The following is a 19,296-nucleotide window of genomic DNA, read 5'->3' on the forward strand; positions in this document are numbered from 1 at the left end:
CTAAAGATAAAAAATTAAATCAGATATAAATGGAGCTATTGAATGGGACCAGCTCCACTGTCCTCAAATATCCTTTAACATTGCTACATATTATTCACATACCATAATTATGAAAATACACCGTACGTAAAAGACAAAAACTTACTTGCAACGCCCGTCAAACATTTAATAGTCTCAGGAGTGCTAGGTTTTCCGCAGCTCTGAGTCTTCACAGTTATATTATATTCTGAATGGTAGGTAAGGTTGGAAATAGTGTGTGTACAGCAGTTTCCTTCCGAAGTATTATTCTGAGAACCGATGAGTACAGTAAACTGGAAGCCGGAGCTCTTTCCCTCTGGCTTTGACCAATGCAGATTGACCTTTGCCTCTCCAGAGTTTGGTCCATTACATGTTAAATCCTTCACAGGGCTTGCATCTGCAGTAGTGAAGCAGGTGTAAATATCAGAAAAAAATGTGTCACTGATTATATGTGTTACAATTATTTCAGTTGTAAGTATCCAGTTCTTTAGGTTAAGTTGTTATGAGCATACCTGTGCAGGTGGAAACTGGTACTGTGGCAGATTGAGTTCCATCAGAAGTCTTGGTGGTGACATTAATGTTATACTCAGTACCAGACATCAGATTAGTGATATATTTACTTTCAGTATATGAGATGTTTCTAAAGACTTGGTCATCGGAGCTTTGCCAGGTGAGACTATAACAATAGTCGTTCTTATAGTCTATAGGTGGGCTCCAGGTTACATTGATATTCCGCTCTGTTGGCATGGTGCTGAGAGACGTCACATTGTAAGGTCCTTGTGGTTTAATAGACAAGTGAGAAATTTAACTGTTAATCCAGATTCTGAAGTACCTAGCAAAAGTATTCATACCTCTTAAAACTAACAAATATCAATGTATTTTATGTGGATTTTATCAGAGTAGTGGATGAACACATGCATATGCTTTGATGTGAACCATTCTGTTGTAGCTCTAGCTATATATTTACAGTTGTTTTCCTACAGGAAGGTGGATCTGCATACCAATTCCAAGTCTTCTGCAGCCCCAAAAGCATACAATCTAGGATTGTCCTGTATTTAGCTCAATTCATCTTCCCATCAGCTCTGAACAGGTTGCCTATCCCAGCTGAAAAAAAATAATCTCCACAGCATGATGCTGCCACCACTATGTTACACAATGGGGACCCATGATTAGGATGATGTGCAGTGCCAGTAGACCCTTTTGATAGTTTGTTGACTGTTTCGCTCCAACAAACCTCTGAGGTTTTCACAGACCTTAGCTGTTTGTATACCAAGATTGAATGACAGAAAGGTGCACTATATTTTACAGGTAACTGGTTGCACCAAATTCTGCTTAAGAATATTGGCAATAAAAGGGGCTATATACAAATACAATTTTTAAAAATATTATTTATATTTTAATCATGCATGTCTTGGCCTATAACATAAAATCCTAATAAAATACAGTGAACTTTGTGGCAGTAATCAATTGTGGAAAGTAAATATTTTTTCAATGCACTGTGAGGGGCAGAGGTTTAGGAGGAGATTAATGCCTGTGTAATTTAAGAAAATAAAATTCTTACTTGTGGTAACCATGTATTTGTAAACAGATTCACTCTCAAAATCCATCGGCCCCACCGTTCTCACAGAAATGTTATAGGAAGTCCCAGACAGCAGTGAGGACAAAGTTAAATGCGTTATGGCAGAAGAGACATTTACAACTTGCTGAAGGGGATTGTAGGTCAGCTTGTAAAAGTAGCCTGATGCTGTACTCATCAGAGGTGCTGCTCCCCAGAGCAAATCAATAGAATCGGTCGTTTTACTCAGGATCTCCATTGGCCCGGGAGGGTTCGGGTCTGCAAGGACAGAGTGCATCGCATTTAAATCAACAAGGTTTCTCTTTAATGGAATTAAATGTATGTTTGTCAACTGTTGTTCAACCATCTTGTACATTTGAGGCTGATTTTATGAAACACAGAGTTTATAAACAGAATATGCAACAAACTGCTAGTTTTTCTGAGAATATTGTCGGACAGTGGATGCAGGACTTTAAGGATCCCATTAATCCGATCACCATGTCCTCTGAGGAGGAGGTCGATAAGGTAGTTAGAACACTCCTCAACAGTGGGGCCCACGGAGTTGATGAGATATACTGGGGCAGTTGTGGTTGAGATGTAAAGCTATCGCACTCCTCAGCCTCCACAAGGAAAGCTTACTCTAGCGCAGGGCTCCCAAACTCCAGTCCTCAGGGGTCGATGTCCCTTAAACTCTTATTCCCCCTTTTCCACTGGATTGATTTAGCCCGACTCCGCTCCACTCAGTTCGCTTGCGAGCATTTACATGACTGTTTCTGTACTGGTACCTAGTTTTTTGGTCCCTGCTCCTGAGCAGGTACGACCATGGCTGAATCTGGACTACATGTGACATGAATAGACTGCTGTTCACTGATTGGCCAAAGGACCAGGAGAAATGAGAAGGTTTTTTTTAGGAGGTAGCGCAGGGAAAAGTTTGTAAAACTCATGAGGGACTGCAACAGCATTACAGAACAAATTGGCCAGAGCAGGTCAAACTGAAATATAATTTTACTATTTACAAATCATAAAACATGCCTGAAGGCTAAAACAAAAAGGACACATAGGCTTTCTGAATCACACGCAGGCAGGGCATCTAAATCAGTTTTTTAAATGTACAAACATTTCTCCAAAACACACAAAACAATACCACCATGAAACAGCATGTTTGGTTTGAAAATGTATTGACGGCCCTTAAGTGAACCACCATCTGAAGGAGGAAGGAGCAGGCAAAGAGCAGCTGTCCATAATCAGACTAGCTGCATTGGTTTAAACGGGAGGACATCCATGGAGCACGAATATCCAATCCAAAATGGTTAAAAGTCTGCAGTTTTGCGTCCTTCTCTATGACCTCTTCAGGCAAACTATGGAGCATTAGCAGTCCAGACAGCATCTCTCCTCTTTGCCCTCCCCCCCTATACTGGCTGGGCTGTGGTGCAGATAATTATCCCAGTGGATCATTTTATACACGAAAAAACACATGTATAACACATTGTTGCATATACAATAATACAAACATTATTTGTATTTTGTTTATGTATTCATTTTCTATTTATTTCTTTTTCATCATTTCCTTTTAATGTGACAAAGTCACACAGTAATGTTAATAGCGCCACACCGTGCTATGCTGACGGCTGGAGGCAGGGTTTCAAGCCATAGCTCAAGCCGTCAGTGGGTCAGTAGAAACACAACTGGTACCGTGCCAAGAAGAGTGAGACCGAGTGGAGCGGAGCCACACTGCCTAAATAGAGCCAGTGGAAAAGGGACATTAAATGTGTATTTGTTTCAGTACACCTTAATGAAATTGTTAGGATGTCAGAAGGAGCCAGTGGAGGTAGTTCCGGCATTTGATCACGATGCCTCCAGGGAACTCCTGTTCATCCCCCAGAAGGAGCAGCAGGGTGTCGCCAGAGAGAGGGATGTCGGAGTTTTTCTCATGGACCCGTTACCACCACAACCCAATTTGTATAAGCAAAATGCAATGAATGGGTGGACGTTAAGTTTTCTACTCATTTAAAGGTTTGTTTAATATAATTTGTAAGAGAAATGTCAACACGCAAATGTCACCTATTACTATTATTGTTAATATTATTATTATTATGGTCTACTGGGGAGATTTGTCATATTAACCAAGGCAAAATATTTTCTTTTCAACAAACCTTTAATTAATTTTAATTGTACTTAAAACAAAATAAAATCTTAATACAAACAAAAGCAATGTAGAATAATGTACGATACTCACAAGTTGCATTTGTAACCATTTCAGATGGTTCATAGAATGGTCCACTGTTTGCAATCATCATAGCACTGTAAAGCACTGCTGCCGACAGATCAGTAAACAGGAAGGATGTGCTAGTAAAGTTGAGCTTCTCTACTCTAAACAAATTTGTAGAAGAGCTGTTTAGCTGAAGACGGTACATTTCCACATTTCCAGCGGGTTTGGTCCATGATACCAGGACTGAATTATTGTACTCATTATTAGAGATACTGAGCTTCACCACCTCAGGCTCTGTTAATGTGTAGCGATAAAAAAAAATAAATTAAAGCAAGTCAACAATGATACAACTTTAAAAAACTATGCGTGAAAGTAAGGGTCTTACTGGTATACTGAGTGATGCAGGTTTCTTTCCCTTTAATGCCATTTGCTGCCATGACAGAAACACAGAAATTGCAGTTGGTTCCTGGGATGAGCTCTGAGAAGGTTATGTTATCTACTGTTGAGTTGTTAGTTTTGTTGCCACAGCCTGTGGTCTCCACCAAATATTTGAAGTTAGTCTTGTACTCATACGGTTCTGTCCAGTTTAGGTAAATAGCAGTTGTGTTTAAGGTTAAAGCCTTTAAATCTGTAATATTATAAGGCCCTGAAAACCAAAAAATAAAGTGTTACTTTTTGGAGGGGAACAAAACATATATTTGCACAAATGTCTTTCTTGCCAAGTTATGTTGCACTTACTTGTAAAGTAGAAATCTTTCACAGGGTCTGCTTTGGAGTAATTGGCTATAAATGTAGTGACGGTAAAAGTGTAGTTTCTCCCAGACTCAAGACCATTAACTGTAATTGTTGTGCTCTTTGTTGTTCTGACCAGTTCTGACATTGGCACACTTTCAACCCGTACTTCATAAGAGTAATGTGACTTGCTGTCTGACTGATTCCATTTTAGGGTCACTGAACTGGTGGTGACTTCTGTCGCCATCAGATCCATCACTGCTTGTGGTTCTAAAAATAAAACAAAAGTGATCAGAGAGGATACAATACCTTTTATGACTGATCACAGAAGAGGCAAAAAAACAAGATGCAATATTGCTACAGCAGATTTATCTAAAACAAGATCATAAATGGAGTAAAGGTTTAGAAGAATTGTTTTTCTAAATTGGTTTAAATGGTTTTAAAAGTTGCCCTGCGATGGACTGGCGACGTGTCCAGGGTGTACCCCGCCTCTCGCCCATAGACTGCTGGAGATAGGCACCAGCTCCCCCGCGACCCACTATGGAATAAGCGGTAGAAAATGACTGACTGACTGGTTTAAAAGTCTTGAGGATTTATGACGGAACATTAAGAATCTATGTTGACATATTAATAGAATAATCAAAATCACTTTTTGTCAGTCTATTTATTTTCCATTTTAATTAGAAAAAATTAAATTCAATCAAGATTCCTTCAAAAATGTGAAATAGTCTTTTACTTTGGTCTAAGAATCAGTTGATCTGAATCTGAGTTTCTTTCTGAGTCTTTTGGCAGCCAAGTTGAAAAGCCATACTTTAATTTTTATTTTATTTTATTTTAGTTAAATTGTACACCAAGAACTTAAGCAATAAATGTATAAGTAGATAAATAAAAAACCCAAACAACACCTATATAAATCTGACTAAAAAGACACATTTTATGACAGTATAATGTATAAAGATGACTACAGTTATAGATATTTTATTCCCAGTAATGAGCCTGACAGGACTGGCTGTTTGTGTTTACTCACTTGTATAGTTTGTTGTGCTAACTGCTGTACTCATATACCCCAGCACACCAACAGTAACTACAGAAACATTATAACTGCTTCCTGACACAAGATCTTGCAGCAGGAACCAGTTGTTCTGAGTGGAATAAGAGCCCATTGCAGTAAGCACACTGTAGTTGTACAGATGGTTGGACATGTCAGCTGGAGAGGTCCAGGTAAAGTTGATGGATCTGACGGTCTGAGAGTTCACCTTGATAGAGCCAGGGGGGGTGGGAACTAAGCAGAAGAATACATCAAGTCTCACACATAAGAAAAACAAATGTGTCCAAATATGGATAAAAATAAACAGAATCACAATTTAAAAATTTAGGATACTCACAAGTTGCATTGGAAACACTTGATTTGTTACTCTTCTCAGGTCCACTTATGGTGACCACCTCAACAAGGTAAAGCACTCCTGGTGTCAAACCAACAAATACAACTTGTGTAGTCTCATTACTCGGAGTTGTCTGGTTGCTCACAGGCGCTGTGCTTTTCCAAAGCTGGACAAAGTATGAGGAAACCTGCCCAGCTGCTTTTGTCCAGCTCACTGACATGTTAGTGGTGGTTCCTATGGCCAAAATGTTTGGGACCATATCAGGAACTGGAAGAAAAATGTTTAAAACAAAAAAAAAAGAAAATTGTCAATCAAATTAAAAACAAGAAATGCATTTTTTCTGGAGGTATTGCTGCAAAATGCTGGATCCTCTGTTTTAGTGTAATCACAACAGGATAATGTACCATGCAGCTCTAATTGTTTCCACCGGCCAGAAAAAAATGCTCAATTTTCTTCTGTTTGCTTCCTTACCTGCATTGTGAGTACATTCACTATTTTGTTTATTTGTTAAGTTAACCTCTCATGCATCTTTTGAACTGGTTGGGTTTGTTTTTATGTTGTGTAATTTCAATATTTGTTCAAAATGTTTAAATAAAATTGTTTATAAAGTTTCTGTCATGTCAAAGGAGCTCTGTCTCATCTCTTAAGTTTGGGATCCTTTTCATGCTTGAATAATCTATAGGTTATACATTAATGGTTTTACAAGACTATTACTTTGTCCTGCGAACAGCACGTCTGTTCTGTGTATTTGTGCATTTATTACAGCTGCAATATCATTGTGAGGGTCAAGAGCAGCTCATTCAACACAGATTTTTTGATGTTCTATTTATAATTTTGGAACCTGGTCGGAGAATGCGTGCTTCAAGCAGAAGGAGGCGCTGTGCTCTGCACCAAGCTAAAACAGAGTGTGGTTCAGGTAAGATTTCAGTATAACATTCACCACTACAGTGGCTTGTTAAGTCCAAAGAGACGTATGTTTTCTGTAGTTGGGTCGGGTCGAGGGCAATTTGTTTTTAGACCAGAAACAAAACACACCAAAGTTCGTTTGGAAGTGGACCGGGACCACCTCAAAATGTGGGTCTTGGTACTGTTGTTTAGTACAGACCAGGGTTTGCTTGAGTGTATTCACACCTCCACAAAAGGTCTGGACCAAGGGGGTAAACGAATTCTGATCCGCTTAAAGCAGACCAAGAGTGGCAGGTGTGAATACACATTTAGTTCACATATATTAGGGTTGTAGCTGAGTTTTCTCCAGAAATCTTCACTAACACCAGAAAATTCTTTTGCTATTCACATTTAAACAAAGCGGCTAGAGGGGTGTGAAAGTTCACTAAATATAGCTACAAAGTCACAAATTTAGCCCTGATTAGACATGTATTGTTACACCCCAGACAATTATGCTTATAGCTGATGGCTACAAAAACTTACGAGTATAAGTGGAGTTGCTGACAGCCGTGCTTTCTAATTGATCTGGTCCAACGGTTTTTATGCTTATGTTGTAAAGGGTTCCAGACCGAAGCCCATCTAACACAATGCTTTCATTTATGGAGCTTATGTTGTTAAGGGAAGGCTGGTAAGTGATAAAGTAGCTGATGCCAGGAGCACCATTCATAATTGGGAAGATTGACCACTGCAGCTGTAAAGAAGAGATTGTCTTGTAGATGATGATGAGGGACTGAGGGGGCTTGGGATCTAAGAGAGAGACAACACATACAAACAAGCAGTAATAAGTTTAGTAGTCCTTTGTAGGAAAATACCTGCATCAGCTACAATGAAAAAAATTGTATCCTTACAGCAATCACATTTAAATGATAAAAAAACACAAAACAAGGTTCTGTTTTGGACTTCAAATGACTGGGTTATCCTATAAAAACATAATTTTAGCACCATATGTTGTTCTTTTCAGTCAAATATATATCAATCTCTCTAAGGACTTCAAAAATCGATTTACATGTGTGTTGCAGGTTTATAGAACAGAAACTGAACCTACTCTATTTACTCTAAGGAACGTTATGTGCTAAACATACAAACTTTTCAAAGCCTTTAACTGCCTGTTGCTGCAAACTCAGCCCAAGAACAGACCCCAGACAAGCTGAGAAAATAAGCTTACTGCTTTAATCATGTGTGTTGGTACAAGGACAGTTAAAAAAATATATAATAAAAATGTTGCCTATATCTGCTTTGAAATAACCTCTTTCAACATCGAAGGATGGTCAAGGGAAGTGTAGTGGTATGGGGTTCCATGTCATTCCCTACATCTTTTTACCAGCTACTGTTTTCTAAATAATGCAAAAATACTCAAAAATAGGCTTCTTTTTAAATAATGAAAAATATGTTCTGTTTATTTCCAGGCATACTTGAATACAATGCTACAAAATTATTTGCATTCATTTAGGTACATATTATATCAACATTTAGTCCATACTAATACCAGAATTAGTCAACATGCTGTCAAAATGTGAGGAAATATGGAACTTACATGTGGCAAATGAAAACTGGTCAGATGTATTTGTGAGGTTTCCAGCTACAGCAGTCACTGTGATTAGGAAGAGTCTTCCAGAATGTAAACCTGAGAATATCACCATGGTGTCGTTTGTTTCTATGGTGTTGTTATAGGACATATTTTGGTTTGAGATGTTCACACTATAATAGTCAACTCTTCCGTTAGGCAGCGTCCAGATGAGGTTTAAGTTCTCAGTTGATCTTGATGCAACCCTGATGTTCACAGGCTTAACAGGCCCTGTTCAGCAAAATACATAAATTAGTGAATGATACTCATGATTTACAACAACAGGACAGATGCATGTTTTTGTTAATACTGATGAAGACAGTTTTGTCCTCAATGTACACAGGGGTCTGTCAGAAAGCAACCAGATGCTTGTCATTTCTTACAGTTGCCAAAGTTGGCTTAAAAAACATTTCAAACTCATGCTTCACTTAAACACAAAAAGCTGTTCTTATACCCCTAACCAGGGCTAGTAATCACAATAAAATGAACAACACTAACGTCTAAGTCAGAACAGGGAACATATTGTGACTGAAGGTTTACTGATAACATAAAGCTCAATAAAAGCTAAGGGAACATCTAATTTATTGTTTATTTCCCATATTTAATGGAAGATTCTTGGATCGTTATTTGGGAATCCTAAATGAGTGGACCACTAAGTTTTACAACTTCACATGACATGAACCTCCTTCAGCTGTTAATAGCTCAAGTCAGATGGTTAAAACACTGTAACCAATGTCAATATTCCCAAAATATGCCAATATTGGCAACCTTGGTTTAGGTGTTAACCTGCTGCCACACACCAGACTAAAATAAATGGGTGATTAACCGTCTTCTGTAGCTCTTCGTGGCATGCTGAGGAGGTAATGCAATTATTTAAATTAGATGTGCTGTAGCGGTGACACATTAAAAAACAAGATGGACAGTGGCCTCTGAGGACCTAGACAATCAAGAATCTCAAGAATCAATGAACTAGCAAAAAATAAAGAGAGATGTAATTTTCAGTTTAGTAGTGTAAAGACTTTTGCAACCAATGTCTGATTTCACAATTTGGCTAAATAATGTCTATGGATAATGTGGATTTTTTGGATGGATTACATAATGATTCTCTCATTTTTGTTTTTTGAAGGTCCAAACCCTTGTTGTAGATATTTGCCTTCCATGGTTAATGCTTTATTCAGACTGCAGCCAACTGGTAGAATCAGATTTATGAAAAATACATGACAAAAAAAAATAAAAATCTGGAAAATACTGGAAGGATTATGAGACCGGTTTACAAAGGGTACCTGTGCTGCTTATGCCTGGTTCACACAGCTAGATTTTAAAATTGTCGGTCGATTTTGAAAACCTGAGAGACCCCACACATGATAAATAACTGTAGATATAACTGGTTTGGTACTATAGTGTGTTGTGTACAGCCACACGGTAAGCACAACACACCGCACATGAACAGAATTCACTAATGACATCCAGATGTCAGACGGGAAATCTCACAAACTCTCAAGATCAAACGTGAGTTAAGAGTGTCTTCGCACCTCGCTTTCTGATTGGCTAGAAATTTTATTCAACAGGCTGCGTACTCATTTGTCACCCCACCCAACAGGACATTGGGCTTTACAATGCAACATGTTGAATATAACCGATTTGAGGTCATAGTGGTCCCGACATCATTCAGAGTAGACTAGATCACTTTTAACACATTACACACAGCAGGAATATCTTACAAGATTTTCGTAACAAACCATCACGTTGATCGGGGCATGTCGGAAAGGAAAGATGATGTCAAAAATCGGCATTAAAATACTGTCATGTGAACCAGGCATTAGGTCTGCTTTCACCTCATGGAAACATATAAAATTCAAACTCCCTAAATGTCTATGTATATTTGCGCCGTACAATATTGTTCATATTTTCAATTTACACAAAAACACTGCCTCCTTCAGTTAGACTATCACCAGCTACAGCTGTAACTTTTAGGTCATACTCCACACCAGGAATCAGGTTAATAAATAAAATAATAAGAGAAGGCCATGCAGACTAAAGGTTAGTTAATATTAAACAATACTAATTTGATTATTTTTCAGCTTAGCATTTTACTTTGTAAGTACAAGTAATCTTTATATGGTGAGAAGACTTGTAAAAGTCAGGACGATCAACAATATGGTGACGGTTTGGCCAAAATCGTCTGTGAATGCATCATAGCTCAGCACCTATATCTGCTGGAACAGAGAGTGGAGACTTCAACAGATAACAGGAAGCCTATATTTCAGAACAGCTAAGCTGCTCACCTGACATTTTGAACTTGTCTTTCATTGAAGTACCTGGATTTTGACATTTTAATAGCTTTTTAAAAATCTCTGTTTACAGTTTAATCCTGCTAGTTGTTAATATATAACATGTTACAAGCTGATTAAATTGTCACTTCCACAGTCATGTTTTCTTGCTTGAAAATATTAAGTATTATGCTGTATTACACAACAGCATCACAACTCTTCATTCTTGCAGACATGTAGCCTTTGCTGCTAATATAAATGATCATTCTTCACAAAGACTTGATTGAAAAATGTTTGTTTTCTCACATCATTTTATATTGTTAATTCTAAATTTTCCACCCATCCATCCATCCATTTCAGGCTCACTTACTTGTGTATATGGAAACAGTCTTGCTCTCTCCTTCAGTTACATTATCAGCAGCTACAGCACTGACAGTTATTGTATATTTCACACCAGCAGTCAGATTAGTAATGATCAAAAATGTCTGTGACACGTTTACAGTGCCATTTATTTCTCCACCTGCCCATTGAACTCTATAGAAAGAGCTGCTTCCATTTGGTTTGGTCCAGTTCACAAACACAGAGAATGTTGTTTGATTACTGACACTGAGATCTGTGACTACTTCAGGTTCTGTTATTGAAAGAGAAGGCCGTGCAGACTAAAGGTTAGTTAATATTAAACAATTGAAAAATGTTTGTTTTCTCACATCATTTTATATTGTTAATTATAGATTTTCCACCCATCCATCCATCCATCCATCCATTTCAGGCTCACTTACTTGTGTATATGGAAACAGTCTTGATCTCTCCTTCAGTTACATTATCAGCAGCTACAGCACTGACAGTTATTGTATATTTCACACCAGCAGTCAGATTAGTAATGTTCAAAAATGTCTGTGACACGTTTACAGTGCCATTTCTTTCTCCACCTGCCCATTGAACTCTATAGAAAGAGCTGCTTCCATTTGGTTTGGTCCAGTTCACAAACACAGAGAATGTTGTTTGATTACTGACACTGAGATCTGTGACTACTTCAGGTTCTGTTATTGAAAGAGAAGGCCATGCAGACTAAAGGTTAGTTAATATTAAACAATACTAATTTGAGTAATTTTCAGCTTAGCATTTTACTTTGTAAGTACAAGTAATCTTTATATGGTGAGAAGACTTGTAAAAGTCAGGAAGATCAACAATATGGTGATGGTTTGGCCAAAATCGTCTGTGAATGCATCATAGCTCAGCACCTATATCTGCTGGAACAGAGAGTGGAGACTTCAACAGATAACAGGAAGGCTAGATTTTTGTACAGCTAAGCTGCTCATCTGATCTCTAAGTTGTCTTTCAGAGAAAATGCTACATTTTAGCAGCCTTTTGAAATTCTCAGAGTTAAAGTAATATGGACTTACTTTACAGGAAGTACAAAAGGACTGCTTTTTACAGTTTGTGATACCGGTCATGGTAATCCTGCTAGTTGTTAATATATAACATGTTACAAGCTGATTAAATTGTCACTTCCACAGTCATGTTTTCTTGCTTGAAAATATTAAGTATTATGCTGTATTACAGAACAGCATCACAACTCTTCATTCTTGCAGACATGTAGCCTTTGCTGCTAATATAAATGATCATTCTTCACAAAGACTTGATTGAAAAATGTTTGTTTTCTCAAATCATTTTATATTGTTAATTCTAAATTTTCCATCCATCCATTTCAGGCTCACTTACTTGTGTATATGGAAACAGTCTTGCTCTCTCCTTCAGTTACATTATCAGCAGCTACAGCACTGACAGTTATTGTATATTTCACACCAGCAGTCAGATTAGTAATGTTCAAAAATGTCTGTGACACGTTTACAGTGCCATTTCTTTCTCCACCTGCCCATTGAACTCTATAGAAAGAGCTTCTTCCATTTGGTTTGGTCCAGTTCACAAACACAGAGAATGTTGTTTGATTACTGACACTGAGATCTGTGACTACTTCAGGTTCTGTTATTGAAAGAGAAGGCCATGCAGACTAAAGGTTAGTTAATATTAAACAATACTAATTTGATTATTTTTCAGCTTAGCATTTTACTTTGTAAGTACAAGTAATCTTTATATGGTGAGAAGACTTGTAAAAGTCAGGACGATCAACAATATGGTGACGGTTTGGCCAAAATGTCTGTGAATGCATCATAGCTCAGCACCTATATCTGCTGGAACAGAGAGTGGAGACTTCAACAGATAACAGGAAGCCTATATTTCAGAACAGCTAAGCTGCTCACCTGACATTTTGAACTTGTCTTTCATTGAAATACCTGGATTTTGACATTTTAATAGCTTTTTAAAAATCTCTGTTTACAGTTTAATCCTGCTAGTTGTTAATATATAACATGTTACAAGCTGATTAAATTGTCACTTCCACAGTCATGTTTTCTTGCTTGAAAATATTAAGTATTATGCTGTATTACACAACAGCATCACAACTCTTCATTCTTGCAGACATGTTATATAGCCTTTGCTGCTAATATAAATGATCATTCTTCACAAAGACTTGATTGACAAATGTTTGTTTTCTCACATCATTTTATATTGTTAATTCTAAATTTTCCATCCATCCATCCATCCATCCATCCATTTCAGGCTCACTTACTTGTGTATATGGAAACAGTCTTGCTCTCTCCTTCAGTTACATTATCAGCAGCTACAGCACTGACAGTTATTGTATATTTCACACCAGCAGTCAGATTAGTAATGATCAAAAATGTCTGTGACACGTTTACAGTGCCATTTCTTTCTCCACCTGCCCATTGAACTCTATAGAAAGAGCTTCTTCCATTTGGTTTGGTCCAGTTCACAAACACAGAGAATGTTGTTTGATTACTGACACTGAGATCTGTGACTACTTCAGGTTCTGTTATTGAAAGAGAAGGCCATGCAGACTAAAGGTTAGTTAATATTAAACAATACTAATTTGATTATTTTTCAGCTTAGCATTTTACTTTGTAAGTACAAGTAATCTTTATATGGTGAGAAGACTTGTAAAAGTCAGGACGATCAACAATATGGTGACGGTTTGGCCAAAATCGTCTGTGAATGCATCATAGCTCAGCACCTATATCTGCTGGAACAGAGAGTGGAGACTTCAACAGATAACAGGAAGGCTAGATTTTTGTACAGCTAAGCTGCTCATCTGATCTCTAAGTTGTCTTTCAGAGAAAATGCTACATTTTGGCAGCCTTTTGAAATTCTCAGAGTTAAAGTAATATGGACTTACTTTACAGGAAGTACAAAAGGACTGCTTTTTACAGTTTGTGATAACTGTCATGGTAATCCTGCTAGTTGTTAATATATAACATGTTACAAGCTGATTAAATTGTCACTTCCACAGTCATGTTTTCTTGCTTGAAAATATTAAGTGTTATGCTGTATTACAGAACAGCATCACAACTCTTCATTCTTGCAGACATGTAGCCTTTGCTGCTAATATAAATGATCATTCTTCACAAAGACTTGATTGAAAAATGTTTGTTTTCTCACATCATTTTATATTGTTAATTCTAAATTTTCCACCCATCCATCCATCCATTTCAGGCTCACTTACTTGTGTATATGGAAACAGTCTTGATCTCTCCTTCAGTTACATTATCAGCAGCTACAGCACTGACAGTTATTGTATATTTCACACCAGCAGTCAGATTAGTAATGTTCAAAAATGTCTGTGACACGTTTACAGTGCCATTTCTTTCTCCACCTGCCCATTGAACTCTATAGAAAGAGCTTCTTCCATTTGGTTTGGTCCAGTTCACAAACACAGAGAATGTTGTTTGATTACTGACACTGAGATCTGTGACTACTTCAGGTTCTGTTATTGAAAGAGAAGGCCATGCAGACTAAAGGTTAGTTAATATTAAACAATACTAATTTGATTATTTTTCAGCTTAGCATTTTACTTTGTAAGTACAAGTAATCTTTATATGGTGAGAAGACTTGTAAAAGTCAGGAAGATCAACAATATGGTGATGGTTTGGCCAAAATCGTCTGTGAATGCATCATAGCTCAGCACCTATATCTGCTGGAACAGAGAGTGGAGACTTCAACAGATAACAGGAAGGCTAGATTTTTGTACAGCTAAGCTGCTCATCTGATCTCTAAGTTGTCTTTCAGAGAAAATGCTACATTTTGGCAGCCTTTTGAAATTCTCAGAGTTAAAGTAATATGGACTTACTTTACAGGAAGTACAAAAGGACTGCTTTTTACAGTTTGTGATACCGGTCATGGTAATCCTGCTAGTTGTTAATATATAACATGTTACAAGCTGATTAAATTGTCACTTCCACAGTCATGTTTTCTTGCTTGAAAATATTAAGTATTATGCTGTATTACAGAGCAGCATCACAACTCTTCATTCTTGCAGACATGTAGCCTTTGCTGCTAATATAAATGATCATTCTTCACAAAGACTTGATTGAAAAATGTTTGTTTTCTCAAATCATTTTATATTGTTAATTCTAAATTTTCCATCCATCCATTTCAGGCTCACTTACTTGTGTATATGGAAACAGTCTTGCTCTCTCCTTCAGTTACATTATCAGCAGCTACAGCACTGACAGTTATTGTATATTTCACACCAGCAGTCAGATTAGTAATGTTCAAAAATGTCTGTGACACGTTTACAGTGCCATTTCTTTCTCCACCTGCCCATTGAACTCTATAGAAAGAGCTGCTTCCATTTGGTTTGGTCCAGTTCACAAACACAGAGAATGTTGTTTGATTACTGACACTGAGATCTGTGACTACTTCAGGTTCTGTTATTGAAAGAGAAGGCCGTGCAGACTAAAGGTTAGTTAATATTAAACAATTGAAAAATGTTTGTTTTCTCACATCATTTTATATTGTTAATTATAGCTTTTCCATCCATCCATCCATCCATCCATTTCAGGCTCACTTACTTGTGTATATGGAAACAGTCTTGATCTCTCCTTCAGTTACATTATCAGCAGCTACAGCACTGACAGTTATTGTATATTTCACACCAGCAGTCAGATTAGTAATGTTCAAAAATGTCTGTGACACGTTTACAGTGCCATTTCTTTCTCCACCTGCCCATTGAACTCTATAGAAAGAGCTGCTTCCATTTGGTTTGGTCCAGTTCACAAACACAGAGAATGTTGTTTGATTACTGACACTGAGATCTGTGACTACTTCAGGTTCTGTTATTGAAAGAGAAGGCCATGCAGACTAAAGGTTAGTTAATATTAAACAATACTAATTTGATTATTTTTCAGCTTAGCATTTTACTTTGTAAGTACAAGTAATCTTTATATGGTGAGAAGACTTGTAAAAGTCAGGACGATCAACAATATGGTGACGGTTTGGCCAAAATCGTCTGTGAATGCATCATAGCTCAGCACCTATATCTGCTGGAACAGAGAGTGGAGACTTCAACAGATAACAGGAAGGCTAGATTTTTGTACAGCTAAGCTGCTCATCTGATCTCTAAGTTGTCTTTCAGAGAAAATGCTACATTTTGGCAGCCTTTTGAAATTCTCAGAGTTAAAGTAATATGGACTTACTTTACAGGAAGTACAAAAGGACTGCTTTTTACAGTTTGTGATACCGGTCATGGTAATCCTGCTAGTTGTTAATATGTAACATGTTACAAGCTGATTAAATTGTCACTTCCACAGTCATGTTTTCTTGCTTGAAAATATTAAGTGTTATGCTGTATTACAAAACAGCATCACAACTCTTCATTCTTGCAGACATGTAGCCTTTGCTGCTAATATAAATGATCATTCTTCACAAAGACTTGATTGAAAAATGTTTGTTTTCTCAAATCATTTTATATTGTTAATTCTAAATTTTCCATCCATCCATTTCAGGCTCACTTACTTGTGTATATGGAAACAGTCTTGCTCTCTCCTTCAGTTACATTATCAGCAGCTACAGCACTGACAGTTATTGTATATTTCACACCAGCAGTCAGATTAGTAATGTTCAAAAATGTCTGTGACACGTTTACAGTGCCATTTATTTCTCCACCTGCCCATTGAACTCTATAGAAAGAGCTTCTTCCATTTGGTTTGGTCCAGTTCACAAACACAGAGAATGTTGTTTGATTACTGACACTGAGATCTGTGACTACTTCAGGTTCTGTTATTGAAAGAGAAGGCCATGCAGACTAAAGGTTAGTTAATATTAAACAATACTAATTTGATTATTTTTCAGCTTAGCATTTTACTTTGTAAGTACAAGTAATCTTTATATGGTGAGAAGACTTGTAAAAGTCAGGACGATCAACAATATGGTGACGGTTTGGCCAAAATCGTCTGTGAATGCATCATAGCTCAGCACCTATATCTGCTGGAACAGAGAGTGGAGACTTCAACAGATAACAGGAAGGCTAGATTTTTGTACAGCTAAGCTGCTCATCTGATCTCTAAGTTGTCTTTCAGAGAAAATGCTACATTTTGGCAGCCTTTTGAAATTCTCAGAGTTAAAGTAATATGGACTTACTTTACAGGAAGTACAAAAGGACTGCTTTTTACAGTTTGTGATACCGGTCATGGTAATCCTGCTAGTTGTTAATATATAACATGTTACAAGCTGATTAAATTGTCACTTCCACAGTCATGTTTTCTTGCTTGAAAATATTACGTGTTATGCTGTATTACACAACAGCATCACAACTCTTCATTCTTGCAGACATGTAGCCTTTGCTGCTAATATAAATGATCATTCTTCACAAAGACTTGATAGAAAAATGTTTGTTTTCTCACATCATTTTATATTGTTAATTCTAAATTTTCCACCCATCCATCTATCTGATTCAGGCTCACTTACTTGTGTATATGGAAACAGTCTTGATCTCTCCTTCAGTTACATTATCAGCAGCTACAGCACTGACAGTTATTGTATATTTCACACCAGCAGTCAGATTAGTAATGTTCAAAAATGTCTGTGACACGTTTACAGTGCCATTTCTTTCTCCACCTGCCCATTGAACTCTATAGAAAGAGCTGCTTCCATTTGGTTTGGTCCAGTTCACAAACACAGAGAATGTTGTTTGATTACTGACACTGAGATCTGTGACTACTTCAGGTTCTGTTATTGAAAGAGAAGGCCGTGCAGACTAAAGGTTAGTTAATATTAAACAATTGAAAAATGTTTGTTTTCTCACATCATTTTATATTGTTAATTCTAAATTTTCCATCCATCCATCCATCCATTTCAGGCTCACTTACTTGTGTATATGGAAACAGTCTTGCTCTCTCCTTCAGTTACATTATCAGCAGCTACAGCACTGACAGTTATTGTATATTTCACACCAGCAGTCAGATTAGTAATGTTCAAAAATGTCTGTGACACGTTTACAGTGCCATTTATTTCTACACCTGCCCATTGAACTCTATAGAAAGAGCTGCTTCCATTTGGTTTGGTCCAGTTCACAAACACAGAGAATGTTGTTTGATTACTGACACTGAGATCTGTGACTACTTCAGGTTCTGTTATTGAAAGAGAAGGCCATGCAGACTAAAGGTTAGTTAATATTAAACAATACTAATTTGATTATTTTTCAGCTTAGCATTTTACTTTGTAAGTACAAGTAATCTTTATATGGTGAGAAGACTTGTAAAAGTCAGGAAGATCAACAATATGGTGATGGTTTGGCCAAAATCGTCTGTGAATGCATCATAGCTCAGCACCTATATCTGCTGGAACAGAGAGTGGAGACTTCAACAGATAACAGGAAGGCTAGATTTTTGTACAGCTAAGCTGCTCATCTGATCTCTAAGTTGTCTTTCAGAGAAAATGCTACATTTTGGCAGCCTTTTGAAATTCTCAGAGTTAAAGTAATATGGACTTACTTTACAGGAAGTACAAAAGGACTGCTTTTTACAGTTTGTGATACCGGTCATGGTAATCCTGCTAGTTGTTAATATATAACATGTTACAAGCTGATTAAATTGTCACTTCCACAGTCATGTTTTCTTGCTTGAAAATATTAAGTGTTATGCTGTATTACAGAACAGCATCACAACTCTTCATTCTTGCAGACATGTAGCCTTTGCTGCTAATATAAATGATCATTCTTCACAAAGACTTGACTGAAAAATGTTTGTTTTCTCACATCATTTTATATTGTTAATTCTAAATTTTCCACCCATCCATCCATCCATCCATCCTCACTTACTTGTGTATATGGAAACAGTCTTGCTCTCTCCTTCAGTTACATTATCAGCAGCTACAGCACTGACAGTTATTGTATATTTCACACCAGCAGTCAGATTAGTAATGTTCAAAAATGTCTGTGACACGTTTACAGTGCCATTTCTTTCTCCACCTGCCCATTGAACTCTATAGAAAGAGCTGCTTCCATTTGGTTTGGTCCAGTTCACAAACACAGAGAATGTTGTTTGATTACTGACACTGAGATCTGTGACTACTTCAGGTTCTGTTATTGAAAGAGAAGGCCATGCAGACTAAAGGTTAGTTAATATTAAACAATACTAATTTGATTATTTTTCAGCTTAGCATTTTACTTTGTAAGTACAAGTAATCTTTATATGGTGAGAAGACTTGTAAAAGTCAGGACGATCAACAATATGGTGACGGTTTGGCCAAAATGTCTGTGAATGCAT

General features: G+C 37.1%; 1 protein-coding gene across 2 annotated transcripts in view; it reads right to left on the reverse strand.

The window, feature by feature from the left end:
- The window catches only part of LOC124861164 (receptor-type tyrosine-protein phosphatase eta), a 57,599-nt gene that overhangs the window by 7,435 nt on the left and 30,868 nt on the right, over positions 1–19,296 (reverse strand). Inside the window, exons 10-30 of one of the 2 annotated variants that reach the window (XM_047354690.1) lie at positions 18,849–19,109; positions 17,899–18,159; positions 17,498–17,758; positions 16,547–16,807; positions 15,604–15,864; positions 15,199–15,459; positions 14,256–14,516; positions 13,305–13,565; positions 12,398–12,658; positions 11,455–11,715; positions 11,046–11,306; positions 8,376–8,636; positions 7,325–7,588; positions 5,900–6,163; positions 5,542–5,796; positions 4,521–4,784; positions 4,168–4,428; positions 3,810–4,076; positions 1,580–1,852; positions 531–794; positions 146–415 (exon numbers count right to left, since the gene is read on the reverse strand). In XM_047354690.1, coding sequence (XP_047210646.1) covers positions 146–415; positions 531–794; positions 1,580–1,852; positions 3,810–4,076; positions 4,168–4,428; positions 4,521–4,784; positions 5,542–5,796; positions 5,900–6,163; positions 7,325–7,588; positions 8,376–8,636; positions 11,046–11,306; positions 11,455–11,715; positions 12,398–12,658; positions 13,305–13,565; positions 14,256–14,516; positions 15,199–15,459; positions 15,604–15,864; positions 16,547–16,807; positions 17,498–17,758; positions 17,899–18,159; positions 18,849–19,109 — 5,514 coding nt within the window. The remainder of the gene's footprint in view (positions 1–145; positions 416–530; positions 795–1,579; positions 1,853–3,809; positions 4,077–4,167; positions 4,429–4,520; positions 4,785–5,541; positions 5,797–5,899; positions 6,164–7,324; positions 7,589–8,375; positions 8,637–11,045; positions 11,307–11,454; positions 11,716–12,397; positions 12,659–13,304; positions 13,566–14,255; positions 14,517–15,198; positions 15,460–15,603; positions 15,865–16,546; positions 16,808–17,497; positions 17,759–17,898; positions 18,160–18,848; positions 19,110–19,296) is intronic. The other variant, XM_047354696.1, reaches the window with a different exon arrangement.

The sequence above is a fragment of the Girardinichthys multiradiatus genome, chromosome 2 (genome assembly GCF_021462225.1).
Source record: "Girardinichthys multiradiatus isolate DD_20200921_A chromosome 2, DD_fGirMul_XY1, whole genome shotgun sequence".
NCBI classification, from domain to species: Eukaryota; Metazoa; Chordata; class Actinopteri; order Cyprinodontiformes; family Goodeidae; genus Girardinichthys; species Girardinichthys multiradiatus.